At 40.1% G+C, this 19,046-nt stretch overlaps 1 protein-coding gene across 2 annotated transcripts; it reads left to right on the forward strand.

Moving 5' to 3' along the window:
* The first annotated feature begins 387 nt into the window (after positions 1-387).
* On the forward strand, positions 388-16,207 carry nfatc4 (nuclear factor of activated T cells 4). 2 transcript variants are annotated; one of them, XM_084368280.1, is made up of 14 exons: positions 388-942; positions 7,120-7,286; positions 8,113-8,154; positions 8,289-8,801; positions 8,880-9,055; positions 10,257-10,419; positions 10,634-10,734; positions 11,849-11,950; positions 12,241-12,428; positions 12,600-12,740; positions 12,874-12,929; positions 13,065-13,191; positions 14,224-14,931; positions 15,896-16,207. In XM_084368280.1, the coding sequence occupies exons 1-14, from the start codon at positions 753-755 to the stop codon at positions 15,964-15,966; spliced, it is 2,745 nt and encodes a 914-aa protein (XP_084224406.1). In that variant the 5' UTR covers positions 388-752; the 3' UTR covers positions 15,967-16,207. The 2 variants fall into 2 exon arrangements, with proteins under 2 accessions (XP_084224406.1, XP_084224407.1); XM_084368281.1 differs by lacking the exon at positions 8,113-8,154 and having other exon boundaries at positions 15,896-16,206.
* Positions 16,208-19,046: the final 2,839 nt, after the last annotated feature.

A 19,046-nucleotide genomic window follows, 5' to 3' on the forward strand; every position in this document is an offset into this window, starting at 1 on the left:
TCATGATTGGAATAATAATCATACTGTTGACTTAAATGTGTGAAGAAAAGTTTTCGATGGTGAAGATGAAGTGGAGATAAAACTCAGATGTGCGGATGACGCAAAATAAGATGTAAGCTGTGATGAAAAGCCATATGTGCAGGGATCAAAATGTGTGTTAAAGTAAATGTGAAGTGACTAAAAGAGAAACCTCCAGAGTGAGTGAGGAGGGGGGAGAGCAGGGAGGCTGGGCAGGGGGGATTCATGACTGACAGGCATGAGGTCCTATGGGGAATGAGCAACGGACCAACTGGAGCTGAGGAACCCACCCAAAGGCAATTAAGGGTAAAGGACGACAAAAATATTTGATAAACTTTTTTTTTCCTCTCTCTGTCTCCACCAGGGAAGATGAAGGAGCTATGGGGATGGCGATAGAGCGAGAATGAAAGACGCGACTTTATCTGGGAGATATGTGTCGGAAAAGACTTTGAGGCATCCTGGAAGAAGATTTGATTTGGAAGGCAAGGCATGAAGGCTGAAAAAGTTGCAAATATCCGAGCGAGAAGCTGCCCTCATCGTGTGGAAACAGCGTGGAAAAGTTGCTTAAGTTTCATCTAAACCTTCCAGGAGGAGGGATATTTGCGCAATGACGCGCACATAGGAGAAAAGTCGAGTTTTGGGAAACTTTCGAGCACGTTGAACTCGCCGAATCCGACGCAGGGAGATAAGATTGTATCACTCTATCTGTATCCTGTCCTTGCTGTCGGAGGGCGATGGGGGCCGCGCCGGGCTCGGGCTGGGAGGAGGGCGAGTTCGAGTTCAAGTTGGTTTTTGAGGAGGACCCGCCGCGGCAGAGCCAGGGACCATCCCCGGTGCGCACAGCCGAGCCGGAGAGCTCCGTTCCCGGGGACGAAAGTGAGGTCGCCCTGCTGAATCTCGACCCCTCCAACAGCAGCAGTCTGGGTTAGACTCATTTATTGGATGGTTTGAGTGAAGGGACGCAGTAGATAGAGGAAGTCTGAGCGGCCTGACAGTGAGGCTGCCTAATGCATGGGAACTTCAGTGCGCGTGCGCCTGCGTGCGTGCGCGTAGCTGCAGTTGCATGTGCCATAATGCGAGCTTTCATCTGCATGCTGTGCTTATGTGAATGCGTGTGTGTGTGTGTGTGTGTGTGTGTGTGTGTGTGTGTGTTTGATCTTGCATGTGATGTGCGTGCGTGCCTCCATCTGTAAGCATGCGAGCCTGAGTATGTTGTTATTGTGTGTTTGTTTTGTGTGCACGTGTGCATATTTCAGTGTGTTCCAGTTTTGCGTGTGTGCATTTGTGTGTTTGTGCATGTGTGCGTGCAGCCCCAGACTCAATGTGTTTCCAATCAGCTGTGCGTGTGAGTAGAGTTAACAGCTGCCATCTGGGAAGGAACCTCAACCTTTGTGTACTGAACACACACACACACACACACACACACACACACACACACACACACACACCTCCCTCCCTCTCTCACTCACTCAACCTTCATCTCCTTAGTTCTTCACATACAAACACACACAGACACAGACACACACACACACACACACACACACACACACACACACACACACACACCTCATATCCTCACATCCACTCGCTCATTTGTTTCCCGCCCACACTGGCATACAGTTGTATTACCACACCCAAGGCATGAAAGTAACTGCAGGAGAAACAGCAGAGCGATTCTTCACTGTAGGTGATGTAGTTTTACTTTTCAGAGTGTTTTCCTTCAGCCCTCCACATCTCTTGATATAACATGCAAACAGTGGGACAAAACTTTTTAGGCCAAGCCAGCCTAAAAAGGAGGAATACAAATTTTGAACTTTTCTAAAAAAAGTTTAGGGGAGTTGTGTTACTGGTTCAATCCGTCTGTCAGTTGTGACCACTTCAACCAAACAGTGACATACTTTAATTTAAGCAATTTGAACAACTTCTAGATTCTGGAGAGGTTAAATGTAGAGCAGTACTGATCCCACTTTCAGTTCATCTGTAGAGATAGAGCACCAGATCAAATATCAGTACTCTGTTTTACCCAAATTTAAAGGTACTACTTGTAAGAAAAGTTGATTTTTGAGTCTCTTTCCCAACTCGTCAAATAATGATGCTCTTGGTTTCGCCAGTATTTGACGAGTAGGGAATGAGACTCAAAAATCAACTTTTCTTACAAATAGCGCCTTTAAAGTCTGTATCAGAGATGTTCCCACACCAGTTTCTCCTTCCCTATACCATTACCATACCTGAACGAATACATCAAGAAATATTCATGATATCATTTATTTTTAGCAGTTGTTTACTACTTACCTGTATGGATGTTATGTTGTGGACATGCTTGAAGTTACACAAGTCTTTTTTTTTGCTAATGCTGTAAAAGAAATCAGTTAAAGTGATAGTTTGGGTCTTTAGATGTGGGGTTGTATGAGATACTTAGTCCTAGTCAGTATATTACCGACACCGACAGCAAGACGTATTTTAGCCACCTGAAATATGTTTATCTGCTTAAGTGTTCACTATGTTTTGAAGATTTTTGGCACTTTACGTTTCCGTTAAAAAGCCTTTGCACTATGTTCCACCTGTGCGTAGGAATACTGATGTAGTACGATTGAGGGAATGTAGTGCCATGGGAAAAAGCTGTTTAACAGAAAATTTTTTTTTTAAAAACTTGGCTAAAATACGTCTTGCTACTGGTACGGTCTCAGCAGTACAATGCCCTGCTACCTGCCGGTGCTGTGCACTGCTTCTCCACACAAGGGGAGAGCTGACGGTCATCTACTGCAGGTAATACACTGACTAGGGATAACTACACCATACAATCTCACATCAAAAGACCCAAACTATCCCTTTGTGTTGCAGACAGGTGGACAGGAGGCTGCTGGGAAGTAGCAGGTTCATGTGGTATCGGATCGATGCATAGACTCACGAACTTGCTGATACCTGATCTTGCATCGAGAATTGGAGGCATTTCTGATACACGATCAGCTTATATATGAAGTCAGTCTTGGCTTTAGTGAAGTTATTCCGTAATTCACATGAAAAAGCAACTATTAGAGAAAAGAGGAAACAATGATCTTAAAATAATTTATTTGTTGAGGTTCAACTCACGACATAAAACATAGTTATGTGTTGTAGGCATGAAAGCTATATATATTTATATATCTTATATATCTAGGCTTAATTCTCACTCCTTATGAGAGGTTTAACTTAGGACACAAAATGAAGTATTACAGCAGATTAAACTTGTTAGCCTCAAGAGGAGGTTTCCCAAAAAACTGTTTAATAACTGTCAGGTAAATCTTGGTAGCTGTAATAAATTCCTCGAGACACAAACAAAGTCCTGAAGAGGTAAAGCTAACTATTTTCTTTCTAAGAAAAATATAGCAGTTGGAGGAAAATCTGGTAAAATGGACATAGTTTTACCTTTTTGCCCCCCTGTCCTGTTTATCATCTCACAATTTGCCAGTTTCATGTTACAACCTCTTCAAAATGCTAATGTTTTGTTAACAATATGGACTGAAAGAGCAAATACTGCTGTTAGATTAGCTTAATTAATGTTTCCTACTCAATCTTAACACACAGATTTCTACATAGGCCTTAATATATTCATAACTAAGTTATACCCACATTTACAAATGACTGGCAGTAAGGTTTAAAATATAATTTGGCCTCCTTAAAATGTTATTTTTGAAGATGTATTACAGCTAAGGATGCTACAGTAGCTTCCTGTTCCAAAGTTGATTGCTTTTGATTGAACAAAGCTGAAGTCTTTCCTATAAGACATTCCTTTAAGGAGACATATTTTGCTCATTTTCAGGTTTATAATTTTATTTTGGGTCACTACTAGAATAGGTTTACACGCTTTAGTGCTCAAAAAACGCATCGGTTTTCTCATATTGTCCAGTGCTGTAGCACTGTATTTCCCCTATGTCTGAAGCGCTCTATTTAGCTCCTGTCACTTTAAGGCCCGCCTCCTGAACAACCAGTCTGCTCTGATTGGTCAGCTTTCACACGCCTGACCCAGCACTGCAAACAGCAACAGAGCAGCTACATTAAATCCATTTTTATGTGCCAAACTAGCCACTTGGTTTAAATACTTAAGTGTGTGACACGGTGACATAGTGTGATGTCACAAAGTCACAGAATTAAAGGGGGGACTACTGACGAGGCTTTTCAGGAGCAGTTTTCTCTGTGGAAGAGAGGAGCGCCTGTTGGTGCGGACTTTGATCTTTCTAACTTTCAAGAACTTTTACATGTAAAGGAACATATATAAGACACTGAATGAAAAAAAACTAAGTCACTAGTTTAAAACGAGCTAGTAGCTACAAAGAACTTCACACACAAACTTAGCAAGGGATTTAGTTTGTCCAGAACTGGTCAGTATATAAATATTATTTTTTATCAGTCAAACTTTAGAGGAGGCTTCCCAAAAGAAAAACTGATTGTGTACAGTAACTGTCAGGTAAATTATGATAGCAATAAACTCTTCTGCTGGGCTGAACACAAACAAATTATTGTTTCCTAACAAGTTAGAAGTGGCCTAAAGAGGTTAAAAGGAAAAAAAGCAACAGCTGGACAGGGATCTAGAAAACTACAGTAAACATTTGTGTTCAGTTTAACAAAAATATGTAGTTTTTGCTTTGCTTTCCTGTTCATCTGGTGAACCTGATGTAAGCAACGCTTTTTGTGAGAGGTTCAACTCAGGACACAGAATAAAATATCGCAGTATGTTAGATGAAATTAGTTTTATTGTGTTCAATAAGTGTTAGGTACGTTTCCTGGCTCATAAACTCTCCGCTGGTCTGTTCACCAACATCTAAATCATTGTTTCATGTGAAAAATCCACCAGCAGAAGAGTTGCCTCAGCACTGCAGCTTTAATCACTTGGAAATATTTTTTGTTGCCAGGAAACATTTGAAGAGATTTTTTTTTTACCCCAAGTCTTAATTTGTTGGCAGTTGCTGTTGTGTGTCCGCTTTGCCCAAAAATTGCGTGTATGGGCCACCGCTGCAGCAGAAGCAGTGATCAGTTGGAGTCTCGCTCATTACAGAGTAACTACTGTTTGGCTCCACGTGGAGGCCGACCACACCACGCTGGGGAAATTTTGTGGTGAGGACTGTGGCCTTGAGGGGTCGTGTCCTCATTCGGATAATTGTTTGGCAAAGTTCAAAAAGTTTTGTTTCCTAAAATTTGATGAAGAAAATCAGTGTCAAGATAAGCAGCAGAGTTATCTTTCTTGGAAGTGAAAGAATTGGATTAGTGATTCAAAAGTAAGCTTCATGATTCGGTTACAACTCCCACTTCATCCTTTACTGCACTATTTGTGACTATAATACACGGAAAAAATGTATTGAGATACTTCTTCCCGCTCAAAGTAGAGTTTAAAATGGCTGTTTAGTAAATTGTTGCCATATGACTGTGAGCTTATGGAATATAAAACCAAATCCTATTATGTCATGTTGTTTAAAACCTATAATTTACAAGTAAATAGCCACTTTTAAAGAAATTTACCATTTTTAAAATAATTTACCAACACATTCTGTGCTGTTTTGCCTTAGAATAAAAATATCTTCATCCATCTGAGGTTAAATAAATCACAATATAAAGACTGCTACTCTTGTATTTATATCATTCAATATAAACGTAGGAATAGTTTGACATTTTGGGAAATATTTATTCACTTTCTTGTAGAGAGGTAGATGTTCAGATTGATACAACTCTCATGTCACAAGCCAATTAGCTTAGCTTAGCATAAAGACTTGAAACAGAGGGAAACAGCTAGCTTGCACAGAACCCCCTCTAAAACCACAACATGTGATTTTTACACTGAGGTTTCTTTAAAGGGTTAAACAAACAAGAAATAATGTGTTAATTAATAAGCTTAAGAGGTGCTATTACAAGTATTTTGTTACCTTTTGACAGAACCAGGCTAGCTGTTTTCCCTGGTTTCCATTATTTATGCTAAGCTGAGCTAAGCTAACCACAGCCTGACTTTAACTTACCATACAGATGTGAGAGCAGTAACAATCTTTTCATCTATAATTAAATAAACATCTATTTAATTTGGAGGAAAAGTTAGACATTTTGGGAAATATTTATAGAGAGTTAGATGTTCAGATTGATACCACTCTCAGTCAGTTAGTTCAGTTTAGTTTAAAGCCTGGAAACAGGGGGAAACAGCTAGCATGCACATAATCACCTCTAAAACCACAGCGTGTTATTTTTACACTTTGGTTTTTGTATGGGTAGAACAAACAAGAAATAATGTGTTAATTAGTCAGCTTTATAGATGCTAGTGTGCAGATTTTGTTACCTTTTGACAGGCTAGTTGTTTCCCCCTGTTTCCATTCTTTATGCTAAGCTATGCTATGAAAAGCTAACCACGTCCTGTCTTTTGCTTACCACACAGATGCTAGAGTGATCATAATATTTTTATCTCTCAGCAAGAAAGTGAATAAAAGGAAAGGCATATTTCCAAAATGTTAAACTACTTCTTTACATTTAAATATATATAAATATATAAATTGCTGCAGATGCCTCGAAGACATACTGTGCACTTCCTGAGGAAACGTTCCAGTTGCATGCATTTTCCGTATGGCAACAATTACAGAGCTGTAAATAAAGAAAATTGATGTGCAATGAATGAAGTAGGCATGTTGATGATAAAAAATGAATCTGTACTTACCACAAATTGTGTTTACAGTAGTATGATTGACATCTAATGAGTCTTTCTCATGCCAGATGTAAAAGCACCGCAGGTTTTCAGAGCTAACTGTCAGTTTGCGGTTGTGAGAAAAGATTAATGGGAGGTCACAAGACCCTAAAACCCACAACATGCGATATAAAAAGACAACGTGTTTGAACATGAGAACAAAAAGTTGCATTTTTTCAAGAGAAAGAAGCCAGAAAATAAATGATTGCCATGTGGGAGTAAAGGTGTATATTAGGGATATGAACATATTGTAAACTCTTTATTAGCAGCATTTGATTATCAGCATTTTTTAGTAAGTAACAAGAACATACAAGTGTAATAAATCTATGGTCTGCTCTTGTGGTGTTTGCCACTTCATTCTCTAAATCACGATTCTACACATTCACTCTGATGATTCTTTCTATCAGTTACAGATAATCACACGGCAGCCAATCATGCTGGACACTCAATTAGCATCCCAAGTCCGCCACCCTCGGCCAATCAGCGGGCTGGGATGCATTCCCCGCCCCCACGGCGGGCCCCTTCCAGAGAATTCAGCGGCACCTATGAAAGCCTGCCAGCTCGCTCTGTACAGGTGAGACAACCTGTTTACAAGTCATATAGTGAAGTATATAAGACGTGATAAGAACAAAGTAAAATGACAGAAACCATCTTTTGGAAGAATTTATGTGACTAGTACTTTAAGTTTTTAGTTTGGCCCTTTTCCCACCTGCTTGGAAGGGTTTATGACCTATAAAGCACAGCTTCTAGGGGGCGATATTTTTATACAGTCAATGGTACGGACATTTTTAATTTCCAATTATAGAGTTCTAGATAGATTTCAGCTTTACCAACTTGATTTTAACAAAGTCTTGAAACTTAAAGTAATCCATCACAGTGAACCTTAGATTTTTTTTTTCCAGTTACAAGCAGGGAAATCTCTTTGTTTGTTGTTGCATTGAGCTTTTAGTGTGATATAAGAGATGTGAGAACCAGCTGCTAAAACACTATTTTACTTGATGTTAAATAAAAAAAATCCAGAGGGAAAATTATAAGCAAACATTGAGGGTGATTAAGTGACTGTGTGTTCAAATTGTTCTTGTTCACAACTGCATTACCTGAAATAGTAACGTAACTTTGACAATCCATCATGAGCTCGTGGGAGACTAGAGTCGATTCCAGCCAACATTTAGCCACAAGACATAAAGGCGACTAAATGCTCACTGTGTTAGATTTTGTTTATAGAGAAAGTTTCAAGTGAGATAAATGACTGCTTCAAAGGTCAGTAAAAAAATCCAGTATCCCTAAAAGTTTTGTCTTGACCGCTAAAAATTAATGGTGCTGAGTCTGTAACTAAGTAAGTTTCATGTGGCAGTCATTTGTTTCTTTTAATTTATTTTTAATTTCTTCTTTTATGTTAGACAACATTGAAAAATTTCCATCTCAGCTTCCTGGAGGCCAAGGTGATGTCTTCACGTAGCTTATTTTGGCAGAAAAACACTCCAAAATGAAAATATTCATCACTTTCTGTCTATTCACGCAGAGTAAGTATGAGAAAAATAAAGGTATCTCTTTCTTACTCTCCTCTTCCCTTTAGGTTTCAGAGTCTCGTGTGGTTGAGTGTCCCAGCATCCAGATAACCACCATCTCCCCTGAGGATGACCCAACACCCACCATTTCCAGTTACTGGGACATGGGCAGCGGTGGTGGGTGGGACCGAGAGCGCCTCTACCTCCCCCTGCTGGACCCCTTTTCTTACCGCGACAGATGCCCCAGCTCCCTCAGCCCCAGCCCCGCCTCCAGCCCCTCCTCACGTGGCTGGCTGAGCCCCGCCTCCAGCTGTGACTCCCTGCTGGTGGAGGAGGAGGAGCTGAATGACGCCGCCATCAACTTTGGGCTCTCGCCGTCCTCGAGGCCGACTTCCCCCGGGGGTAAAAAGCGTAGAAACTCCCCCTTGGCCTCACCCTGTAACTCCCGGAGGGGCAGTTACTCAGAGGATCTTCAGGGATGCAACCTGGAGGGTGGAGACTCCATCACTCTGTCACAAGCTCCGCCCAGCAGCTGTGAGCTCAGCATCCCTCAGAAAACCAGGAAGACGTCGTTGGAACAGGTGAAGATGATTAAAATATCAAGGGGTTAAAAAAATAGCTTCCCTCTAAAGTACTGAGCCGTGGTTTTTGTTCTCCAGCTGTCTACCAGGGAGGTGGACCAGGAGCAGGCTCCAGGCCACAGCACCCCCTGCCTGCTGCCGGAGACCCAGCAGCCCAGGAGAGAGCCCCCCTCACAGGGCATGGACTACCTCTCTGTGCCCCCTGCTCTCGCCTGGGGTCGGACCAGAGCCAGCGCCCACAGTCCTCTGTTCAGGCAAGGATACACTGCATATGCATATAAGATAACATCAGTGTCGCCGGATCTAAAAACCTAAACAGGCAACTTAATCTACCACAATGAAAGAAAGGAAGGCCCTGCTTTATATATTTATATATTCATTATACTTTATGTATAAGGGTTTTTTTTACATATAGAATCATTTAAGATGGTGAGGGCTCTTATTTACACAGAAAATTAAAGTGACTGATGTACGCTGTTGAAAGCGAAGGTGAGCATTAAACTCAAAGAGTGCCACTGAAATTCATCCTAAAACATAGCAATAAGTTAGCATTTTTGCACTTCCTGTTCCCTCACCTCAAAGTCAGTGGGTCGGATAGATGCCTGAAATGAGGTCTGGGGTTAAAATGAGATGTTTTCACATTTGTTCTATGACATAAATACATCATGAAATGTCCCACAATTTAATTATAAGGTGCTTACGTGTTTGGTTGTTAACAAGTGGCTAAATGAGACTACAGAGGTTGTTGAGTACATCAAACATCAACATCCTTACGTTTATTTGTCCAGCGAACCGGGGCGATGCTAACTTCTGGGTTAGCCTACCACATTTTAGTAGCCAGCTAGGATAATTGACTGGCTAACTTAGCTAGTGAGGTGACTATCGAAATGATCGAAAACGCTTAAAAAGACTTAAAGCAAAAACGAGTGGTAAATACTGTTAGCAGTTTGTATGAAGCTAACTGTGACAGGTGAAGTAACTAACTGAGAGCTGATGCAGAAACCCGGTAGGCGGTGCCTGCTCAGGCCTGTGAGAGCAGACTAATCAGAGCACACTGGGCTTTTCAGGAGGGGAGCCTTAAAGAGACAGGAGTGTCAGACAGAGGGTGAATAGAGGTGCTGCAGCAATTGACAGTATGTGCATAATCATGTGTTTTTTTAACATTAAAGCAGGTAAACATTTTCTAGTGGACACCGAAAATAAAAATATGAACCTGAATGTTTATAATATGGGATTTTATTTTATTAATAATTATTTATTTATCCAGATGACTTAATCATCCTTCTTTTTATTAACTGTGTGCTACAAGTCTGGTTTGCACCTGTCATGTGTAAATCATATGTGAATCTCATTATTTGGCCTACAAAGATGCATATTCATCAGCATGTGTTGTGCTCCCTCCGTGTCCACTATAACTATAACTGTCTATGTCTCACTGATATAACACACCTTTAGGTCCAACGCCCTGCCGCCACTCGACTGGCCGCTGCCATCCCAGTTTGACCAGTACGAACTGCGTATCGAGGTGCAGCCCCGTCCACACCACAGAGCCCACTATGAGACAGAGGGCAGCAGAGGAGCCGTGAAAGCTGCACCAACAGGACATCCTATCGTCAAGGTGAAACACAAACCTGCAGATTTAGGCAGCTGCTGAAATGTTTATTCACAATCTAGATGCTTTTAGAATGAGATTATTTTAACACCATTTAAGCTGAAGTAGAAATGTTGTTTTCATAACACTGGAACAAAGTCTGAGCATACGTGTTGCGGCTCACTGCCGTTGGCCTCCTCACAGTTTGATTTCATCCCTCACACTGTGTCTCTCTGTGCAGCTGTGTGGATACACCGAGAGGAAGCCGCTCTCCCTTCAGGTCTTCGTTGGAACAGCTGACGACCGGTCGATACGGCCACATCCTTTCTATCAGATACACAGGTACTCTTCTATTTAAAATCAAACTTATTACAAAGCGTCCTTCTATCAAACATTAAAATTCAAGGCCACACAGCATACTGTCTATTTATCATCTGACCACTGTGGCTTTAACCATTGCGTAACCAACCACCAGCTGCTTGTCGTGTTGGTCCAGGAAATTTCTTCCACCAGTTTTTCAGGCTAAGAACACCAGCTTAATGTAGAAGGTGTGAAAGTTAATTGCACAATAAAGAAACAGAAAGATGATGACAAGGTGCATTAAGAGCAGAGACATGTAACTACTGTGCTGTATACACTGTTTCATGTTATTATTCTGTTTAATGTCATTATTCTGCCCTGTCTTTGGGCGTCTATGGGATATTTTGTCCCATTAGCAACATATGAGTTGTTTGTGTTTTAGAAATTGAGATAATGTCTTTACCACATTCTTGTTTGTTCTTTTCATGAATGGATATACACATAAACTGAAAAGTGATTCATTAAATTTTGCACACTAGAGTTTAGTGATGTAATTGGAGCAGAAATAGAACAATGTTGCTATAAATAATTTTATTAATTTAATTTAAAGACTTTATGTAGAGGGACGGATACCAATGATTTATTATAAATTAATCAATTAATTGTTTTGATTGAAAATGTTCATATATGTGCATTGTAATTATGTATAGAATCAGAATAAACAGGGGAAAAAACTAAACAAAGTAATGTATATATGGATGAAACTAAATCACAAATTTAACAAAACAAAACAAAACAAAACCCAAGAGAAAACATTAAAATAACGCAACACATGTAGGCCTTGCTTATTCCATATTACCCTATTGTCTGGTTGATAATTGTTTAATCCAGAATGTAAAAAAATAGAAAGAAATATCCAAACAAGTTTTGGACCTCAAGGTGCTTGTTTCTTCCGTCCAACAGTCCAAAGTCCAAAATCCAACAATATTGATCTTTACATTTAAGTAGCTGGAACGTGAACATTTTAGACTTTTTGCTTGATGAATGACTTAAATCATGGATCAACTGGCAAATTTGTTCTTAAGCTATACCATCCTATCATGTTCAGGAATTGTGGGGTGCTGCATGCATGTCTGAACATGTTCTTCTCTTTCAGGGTGACGGGGAAGATGGTGGGTACTGCCAGTCATGAGAGCGTCCAGGCGGGGACCAAACTGCTGGACATCCCCCTCAACCCTGAGAACAACATGACTGCACTGTGAGTAGAACAGACGGGAAGCGTTTCCTCTACAAGAGTTTTGATTTGTGCTTGTTATTCAGCCTCGAAACTCCAGTTTCAAGTTTACTGGCTGTTGAAGAATGTGACTTCTAAACAACAACTGCTACATGCCAATAAGTAAGGCACTGAACACCTACTACAACCAGCATTATAATTGCTGATAGTACAGTTTAACTGTATAAAAGTGAAACAGGGTGTTGTACAAACAGGTTAATCAACACCTTTTTTGATCGATTTAAAGTTTTCCAAAATAATTCTTTGTGTCGTAGCATCGACTGTGCTGGGATTTTGAAGCTGAGGAACTCAGACATCGAGCTGAGGAAAGGAGAAACAGACGTCGGAAGGAAGAACACACGTGTCCGTTTGGTATTTCGTACCCACCTCCCTCTAGCGCCCCCTTTGGCCCCGCCTGGTCGAGTCCTGGCTCTGCAGGTTGCCTCCCTGCCCATCGAATGCTGTGAGTAGCTTGTTTTATGGACACTTAATCTGCGAAGAGGTTGTTAAAGCTACTATGTGCCAGATTTGTGGCATGCATCGCCACTTGGGGTCGCCAAAGTCTGACGTTTTTTGACACTTTATATAAGAAAACACATTTGAAGTCTAATTCGCCTGACTCTTCCTTCTTCAGCCCAGCGTTCGGCTCAGGAGCTGCCCGTCATCGAGTCTGTCAGTCTTACCTCCTGCTCTGTGGAGGGAGGGGAGGAGCTGCTGCTGAGCGGCTCTAACTTCCTGCCAATCTCCAGAGTCCTTTTCATGGAGAGAGGGACAGGTAAAGACCCACGAGTTTTGCAGCAAGAGCAAATTATGTTCATCAAACTGACTGTGTGTGTGTGTGTGTGTGTGTGTGTGTGTGTGTGTGTATCTAGGTCACACTTAATTTTACCTTATATCTTATCTCTTAGATGGTAAATTACAGTGGGAGGAGGAGGCTCATGTCGACCGTGACAACAGCAATGAGGTAATTTAGCGTTTGAATAATATGATATGATTAAAAATCATTACAAAACCAATTCAGAACAACATGAACTTTACATCACTGATCAAGTTGTAATGTAATTCATCGTCTTGTCTCCACACCTCTTTTCTGTGATAGTGTTTGTTGTGTGTGAGGGTCCCCGCCTACAGCGACCTGTCCATCAGTCGGCCGGTGTCGGTTAGTCTTTACGTCTCCAATGGGAAGAGGAAACGGAGCAGCACTCACTGCTTCAAGTATCTCCCCAGTGAGTGTGCAGTCTCACCTGATTCACCTGGAGTTTCTCTCCTCTCTGTCCTGTTCAGTCTCAGTAACATCCCTGAGATTCACTGGAGCTTTTTCTTCACAAATAGGATCAAAAACAAAAAACTACAAAGACAAAAAATATCAACTCAGTTGCCAGAATAAATATAGTGATTTTATCTTGGATACATTTAATATTTGTGCATTTTATCACATCAACATTTCTACAATACGTGTCGTATCATGTTCCGATTACATGTATATGAGCTGACTTTCATGTCAGGAGGAGGAGGGGATGGTGATGGTGGGCGAGAGACCACAAGATGGCATTTCAACATTTGGAGGCCTAAAACCGCTGGATATTTTTAATAAGACATCAGGATATTTTCCAGCCATGTTTGTGGCAACACAACCAGTTTGAAACATGATCTTGTTTGAACCCTAAGCTAGTTCTGCACATCGTTGTCACAACATAACATTAAAAATCAAATATAACGAAAAGGGTCTGAGGTTTGCAAAAGTGTATATTGCCAACATTTAGTCTGGCGATTGGGTTGAAAAATATTCAACTTATTGATATATTAATATACTGTATATATGAAAACATACATATATTTCCTTTCACAATTTACAACTGAAAACATTGTACCAACAGCAATAAACCCTGAGAAATACAATATACTGAAGTTTTATCTTTGAAAGAAAGGGAAAAAACTAATTTAGATTATTTTTGTACATGATTTTATTCTAGTTTCATCACTAAGATCTGCCTTTTTAAAAATATATCCTCAGTGTTTTGTATTTTTTTTCAATTCACATATAGAAGATTAAAAAGAATGTTTGTTTTTTTCTCCTGTAATTTTTCTCTTCTTTTTCCCTCTTCCTAAAATGTATTGTATGCAGTACGACTTTGAAATGATAAAAAAAAATAATCACAGCCATAGTATAAAACATACTTCTTTATTTGGAGGGAACAGAATAGAATAAATACAAATATTACCTCCACAGGTCAGTTAACCTGTTTTTCTCCTCTTAGTTATGTTCAAAGAGGAGGACCCGCTGCTGTCCCGGCCCTCTGTGCTGCCTCTGGATGGGGGATCTGTGTGTCCTGTGGGGGTTCAGCCCAGGATGGACCGGGGCTTCCATGTGGCGGATGATCGAGGCCTGGGCTTCCACCTGCCCCCCTACCCCTCCACCTACTCCCCTCCCTGCCCCACTATGAGCTACCACGAGGAGTACTGCTCTAAACCCGACGCTGTGGTGGAGGAGCCCGGCGGGTCCAGGGCAGCCCTGTCCGAGCGTCATCCCAGCTTTGAGAACCTGGAGCTGGGCTTCACCGAGCTCCTCCCTCCCCTGTACCCCCGCGGCCCACAACCTCCCTCCCCCTCCCCTTCCCCGTGGCTGGACTCACCCTACCTGTCCTCCTCGCCCTCTCCCTCCCACTCCTCCTCTCTCAGCCCATTTCCTGCCGGTAGCCCCATCTCGACCTCCCCTCTGCCTCCCATCCCCACCTCTCCTTACCCCCACTACTCTGCTTATCCTCAGGAGGTGTGTCCATCCCCTCCCTCCAACCCCAACCAATATCAGGACATGTGCCCAGCACCCTACTCCCACTACGATGGCTGGGACCCCCAGGGAAGGGTGCTTGGGATAGACCATGGGGGAGAGAGGGATGCCAAGATCCAGGACTGCCCCCTGGAGTTCACCAGCTCTGCCTCAATGCACCACATCACATTTGAAGAAGGTGAGTTTATACGTTTATCTTTATCTTATTTAGTGCAAATGTGTAGCATCTGTTGATCAGATTAACTAATTGTTTATAGTAAATGATTGGTGATCCAGTGACATCGACCTTAATCACATAAGAAAGCACAAATAGCACTACAGGTTCACATTTTAGATTTTGGAGTGAACTGTCCTTTTAATCAAGACAGATACATCCCAACTTAATGCTCTTAATAAATGTCACCAATGATCTGTAGCTACTAGAAAAGCCATTTGGCAACCTTAACTCTTATGTTAATAATACGTAATGTAATAATAATAATAATATAAATTGTTTTTCCCGAAAGGGCAAAATCAGAATAATGTATAAAATAATAGACTAATTTAGATTTTCTGCAGCCAATGCCAACATTGACACTGAGTTTAAAAGAATCTGATAACATTATATCAGCCAATAGTATTTTTTTCACATTTACCAATAATGTGTGAGACATTAGCAGTTGAAGTGTGTTCTCTGGTGGATAAGCGATGTAATGGAGACACTGCATCTTTGGCATTTCTGTGCCATTTCTTTACTGAACTGTCTTGATATACCTACTGATACAGATTGATAGGCTAATATCAGCCAATATATCTGCTGATCTTGACTTGCTCAGTGATGAAGATTTGCGATGGGAGCCAACTGATTATGCAAAACTTTTCAGCAACAAAGCAGTGAAAAATGAACAAAGGCCAAAGAAGCATCATTGCACTTTGTTTCTGATTCTACTATGAAATGTTTGCTTTATTATTTGTATCGTAGCAAATAAATTTGGAGGAGGAGACACGTTATTCAGGTGCTGCAAATCCTGCTTCTTTCTATGTAAATAAAAATAATTAATCAGGATGATATATAAATATGAACAGACTGCACCACTGACACTGAGTATCTGAGGTGGATGGGGTGATAAACAGGACTGAGATCTTCTCTTCTCCCTCCACAGTGACGGAGTTTATCGGGGAGGACATCCAGTCGTACCAGTCAGGCTCACATATGGACAACCAGCCAAACTGAGCTCAGAGCAGCTCATCCCCGCCTGATATTCAGCATAATTTTGAATCCATTATGCACTCGGTATAAAGGTGCATCGCTCCAGTTACATGCGATATTGACAGGGGGAATTTGATTGCCAGGACACTGTTGTAATTTTGACCACAGGTAATTGTTATTGTTTTATAAAGGGAAACTAATGTTTTTAACATGTTTTCAATATAAATTATACAAGAACGCGCTCGGGTTTGATGTGTTTTTCTTGCAAAAACCGAAATAAGCACTCATACAAGGTGAATCCAGAATAGAGGAAAGGGACTGAAGGAAAAAAGCTTAAAACTTATGGAAAACTAAATGGTTTGATACACAAGATATTCTCTATGGCATCTATGATCCAACATAACTATTTAATTAGATTTCCTTTGTTTCAAGAGATGCAGTTACTTCCTTTCCACAATTTTTTCTTTACTTTGATTAAACTTAATCCTTCCCGCAGTAAGAACACATTTCTCTGCTCAGTTCCTGGATGGGATGGAAATTTTCTGAGTAACGGCGACAGAATTTAGGATCCTGTGTTGCCAAAAAGCAGCATTTTCTTTTTTCAAGATTTCTGTGCAGTAGTGTGATAAAATAACCTATTAGTAGAGAAAATGATAGAAGCTGGCTGTAAACAAAGACATTACTGATCAGTAAGTTGACAAATCAGGCTAAGACAGTGTTTCTGATTCATCTTCGTCTTCATCTCAGTAGATGTTGAGTCTGTGTCTGGTGTAAAGGTAGAGTGTTGAGACAAAAGGTAGTTTGACCTCACGAAAAGGATGATGTGACTCAGCTGGGACTGTTAGAGCTGTTTGAAAGGTTTCTATGAGAAATAGTTTGTTAGATCCTCTCTAAGCAGAGCAGGTTTGTCTTAAAGTCTTGAAGAAACAGTGCCACCTGGGGGGACTCATGACCGGGACGCTTCAACAGTCCTAAATCAGCAACTGTTTGAGACATTATTCAACTTGCTGTAAAACTTCACAGCTCTTATTTTCTGATATGTGTACGTTCTCCACTAAAAAAGAGCGAGGATGGACAAAAAGTGTTTAATTACTGCAAAAAAGCAAAAGCAATAAAACGCACCATTCTAACTTAAAGACGCTAAAGTAGCATTATGCGTTTTCTTGACAGTTTTATGGGTCTAAATGGATCGGTAAGACCATAAAAGGGCATGTTGGGAGCTCCAGACCAAAAAAGCCTTCATGGTAAGGGATAGATATAGTTGCCGTAGAGCTTTGAACATCTTCTAAGAAGAACTTAACGTTGGAATCTGAGGCCATAACTCCTTCATGACACTGACTATTGTAGTTCCAGCTTTTCTCTCTGGCTGCAGCTCAGGAAAGTTTATGAGAGGCGTATGGTGCAAATATAATGGAAGGTAAATACAAGCACAAGCCACTGAGTGAGGTGATTACAGTGTTGTAAAAAGTATCCTAAAGTCATACTTGAGTAAAAGTAAAGATGTTGTGTTGAAATATTACTTTGGTCAAAGTGAAAATCACCCATACGAATAGTGCTTGAGTAAAAGTCTTAAAGAATGTGATATTAAATACTTAAGTAACAAAAGTGCAAGTAAAAGTAAATTATACATATATTTTCATATATGTATATACTGTATGCTTAGGCTTGGGGAGTAACAGAATACACATAACAGGATTATGTAATTAGGATACAAAAAAAGTAACTTCCGTTATATCCGGATTACAAACAAGATTACAATTTAAAAACATAGAATGATATACTTCACTCACTCGACATCGCTCTGGTCTTGATACACAAGTGTGTATTCTTACAATAGACCAACTCATTATTAAGTTTAAATAAAAGTCATTTTATGATATTTATTTTTTCTCCTGTCTTTGTTTTGTATTGAGGTAATCCAAAAGTAACAGAAAGTAATCAAGTTAAATTACTCTGATTGAGTTGTTCATTGTGATACTTGGGTTATGTTACTGTATACATTTTTTAACTGGTAATTAGCAATGATGGAATGTAACTAAGTACATTTACTCAAGAACTGTACTTAAGTACAACTTTGATGTACTTTTATGTTACTTTATACTTCTATTCAACTTATATATTATACAATATTATACTTTTTACTGTACTACATTTATTTGATAACTTTAGTTACTAGTTACCTTGCAGATTACTACATCAGAGCCGAAGCAGCACATTTTTTAAATAGTTTGTAATTTTATCTGCAATCATATAAAAAACACTGATTCTGATAATCAGAAAAATGCTGAATATCAGATAAATGACTACACTACATACATTTGATAGTTATAGTCAGAAAATTACTTCTGATACTTCAGTACATGTCAAATCCAATACTTTAAGACTTTTACTCAATTACTATTCGTGTGGGTGACTTTCACTTTTACCAATGTAATATTTTAACATGATATCTTTACTTTTACTCAAGTCAAGTATGACTTTTGGGTACTTTTTACAACACTGGTAATAAGTAACTGAATCGGAGTACATTTTTAAAGTAACCCCCCAACCTTGTGTATATAAGGGGGCGGCTTGGTCAATTATTGGATCCAATATTCAGCTTTTTTCCAAAAAGTTGGGACGCTGTGTGGAACATAAATAAAAACAGATTCAAACAATTCAGTCGTCTGACCTAATAGTATACGCATTTATAGAAACAAAAAAGAAACTAAACTAACACACCACTCCGAAGCCCTGATGTTAACTAATAGGCACTGGTTTTCTCTTACTCACAAAATACTTGAAAATAATTAATTTGACTTAAAGGCTGAGCAACACAAACTTTAGTCACAACTATGTTTTTGTGTTGGTTTAGGGTTAAACCGCATTTCCAAGTCTCATAAATTCTGTCACACACAGTCAGCAGCAGTGTAGTCGACTCTGTCTTTCATGGTCTCTTAATTTAATTTTGAGAAACACATAACTTTATCTGTATTTTCCCAGACCATGAACAGACAAGCAAGGTCACCCTGGCTTATAGCTGCTGACTGACGTCATGAAACCCTGCTCCAGGAAACACTGCCTCATGTTGTTTTCACATCTTGGTTCAAGAATCAGACATAGAA

Source organism: Pagrus pagrus (assembly GCF_965226575.1).
Source record: "Pagrus pagrus genome assembly, chromosome: 12".
Taxonomy (NCBI): Eukaryota; Metazoa; Chordata; class Actinopteri; order Spariformes; family Sparidae; genus Pagrus; species Pagrus pagrus.

Bases quoted from the DNA above. Each gene is read 5' to 3' on its own strand.
- nfatc4 (XM_084368280.1), top strand. From the start codon at position 753: ATGGGGGCCGCGCCGGGCTCGGGCTGGGAGGAGGGCGAGTTCGAGTTC. The intron at 10,420-10,633 runs GTGAAACACAAA...CTCTCTGTGCAG, and splicing joins CAGGACATCCTATCGTCAAG to CTGTGTGGATACACCGAGAG. The intron at 10,735-11,848 runs GTACTCTTCTAT...CTTCTCTTTCAG, and splicing joins CCTTTCTATCAGATACACAG to GGTGACGGGGAAGATGGTGG.